At 35.8% G+C, this 2,352-nt stretch overlaps 1 protein-coding gene across 1 annotated transcript; it reads left to right on the top strand.

Moving 5' to 3' along the window:
* Positions 1–353: 353 nt before the first annotated feature.
* On the top strand, positions 354–2,073 carry LOC133819945 (RING-H2 finger protein ATL16-like). Its single transcript, XM_062253332.1, has one exon. The coding sequence runs from the start codon at positions 889–891 to the stop codon at positions 1,948–1,950; it is 1,062 nt and encodes a 353-aa protein (XP_062109316.1). The 5' UTR covers positions 354–888; the 3' UTR covers positions 1,951–2,073.
* Positions 2,074–2,352: the final 279 nt, after the last annotated feature.

Genomic DNA, 2,352 nt, shown 5'->3' with positions numbered 1-2,352 from the left:
TCTGCCATTTTTTTTTTATGAATAATTAGGTTATTGGTCCCCTAGAGGTATTGATACCAAAAATTAAAAAATTAATAAAAAAAATATATATTCATGAAAATGTAATAAAGCCCTTTTTAATGCCTCGTGGTAGAGACCTGTCCAAAGTCCAGGCTAATACAACTTCTTTTTATAGTATTCCATACGTTTCAGTTACATTTAATTAAAAATAATAATAATAATAATAAATAATTATAAAAATATATATAAAACTAGTACAACAATCGAGAAATATGAACAAAATAATTTTCTCGTGTGTAGAAAGAAAAGAAAAGCCTAATGCAAATCACCAACTACGTACTCTGCCTTGTTCAGACTTGGACTCATATTTTTATAAATTTTAATAAAAAAAAAGTCTTTTTTTTTTAAATATTTTCATTGAATTTTATTAGTCATTTCATGTCCCCCTATTTAATCCACACACACCTAGTTTTTCACTTCTTCTTCTTCTTCTTTTCTCAATAACCCTTTTCTAATCTCTCTTCAAATCTCAATTTCCCATCTGGGTTTTCCAAAATTTGCACTAAAAATCCAAACTTTATCTATATATATATATATGTATACACCTATAGATATATGTATTGAGCTATAGTTTGCATGAAAGTTTGTTCTTTTAAGATCTAACAATCCCAACCCAAAGGAAAAAAGATTGAATCTTTCTATGGATCTTGTAATCCATAACTCTCTTTCTCCAATCACAAGCCCAGAAAATTTGCACTAAAAATCCAAACTTTATCTCTAAATATATATATACACCTATAGATATATGTATTGAGCTAGTTTGCATGAAAGATTGTTCTTTTAAGATCTAACAATCCCAACCCAAAGAAAAAAAGACTGAATCTTTCTATGGATCTTGTAATCCATAACTCTCTTTCTCCGATCACAAGCCCAGAAAACTCACTTTTCCGACCGCTACACTCTTCTTCCTCGGACCCAAGTTTTCCCATTATAGCAATCGCCATTATCGGAATCTTTGCCACTGCTTTCTTACTAGTCAGCTACTACATTTTCGTGATCAAATGCTGTCTAAGCTGGCACCGAATCGACATCCTCAGACGATTTTCTCTCTCCAGGGACAGAACCCACGAAGAGCTACTCATGGTCTACTCGCCGGGGATCGAAACTCGCGGCCTCGACGAGTCTGCCATCAGATCAATCCCCGTTTTCCACTTCAAAAAGCCATTTCCCGGCGAGAAAGTCTCCTCCGATTGCGCCGTCTGTCTCAGCGAGTTTCACGACGAAGAGAAGCTGAGAATGATTCCCAACTGCGGCCACGTCTTCCATATCGATTGCATCGACGTTTGGCTCCAAAACAACGCCAACTGCCCACTCTGCCGGACCAGCGTTTCGACGACGAGTCGTTTCGCCGGCCAAATCGACGGCCACAGTATCATGATCGCTCCCACCTCTTCTCCCATCGATCCCAGTCCGTACGCCGGAAGTCTCGCCGGCGGGGACGACGAGGAGTATGTCGTGATCGAACTCACGAACCACACCACCACCACAAACACCAACAATCTCAATCCTCCGACGGATCAAACTCGAGAGAGATTGCTTGAGAATCACAAAGACTTAGCCAAAACGAGAAGAAAGCTTCAGAAGGGTACGAGTATGGGAGATGAGTGTATCGTTATGAGTAGAGAAAAAGATGAACAGTTTTCGATGATTCAACCGATCAGAAGATCTTTCTCTATGGATTCCTCTGCTGATCGGAAAATGTTTATGGCGATTCAAGAAGCTGTTCAGCTACAAAGACAGGTTCCCAATAATCATAGTAACGAGGTTAGTCCCATTGTCGAAGGTTGTAGCAGTAGATCAGTTCGAAGATCTTTCTTCTCTTTCGGTAGTCACGGCAGTAGAGGATCATCTAGGAGTAGTGCTGTTCTACCAGTTTATTTGGAACCATAAATCAAAAAAAAAAAAAAAGATTGTTTTTTTTAGATATAGAGAGATTCTAGTTTGTATTATAGGATTTTGTAACATAATAATTATGAGATTCAATTCAAATTTTAAAGATTGCATTTTTAAGTGTGTTCCTCTGTTTTTCTAGCAAATTAAAAAAAATATTTATATATATATAAATGTAAGAAGTTATGATTATGATTGAATCATCAATTTTTCTTTCTTTCCCATTGAGATTGGTTCGAATATCTTAATCTCTTTATAGATATAGAGATTCTAGTTTGTATTATTGAGAGATTATAGGCTTTTTTTTATTTTTTATAATAATTATAAGATTAAATTCAAATTGTAAAGGAAGCATTTTTAAGTGTGCTTCTCTTCTATGTGTTTGTTTGCAAATGAGAAAAA

Source organism: Humulus lupulus, chromosome 2, assembly GCF_963169125.1.
Source record: "Humulus lupulus chromosome 2, drHumLupu1.1, whole genome shotgun sequence".
Classification (NCBI taxonomy): domain Eukaryota; kingdom Viridiplantae; phylum Streptophyta; class Magnoliopsida; order Rosales; family Cannabaceae; genus Humulus; species Humulus lupulus.
The sequence above is the reverse complement of the archived record's forward strand: the minus strand, read 5'-3'. Positions and strand labels throughout refer to the sequence as shown.

Excerpts from the sequence above, each read along its gene's own strand:
- LOC133819945 (XM_062253332.1), top strand. The coding sequence starts at position 889 with ATGGATCTTGTAATCCATAACTCTCTTTCTCCGATCACAAGCCCAGAA.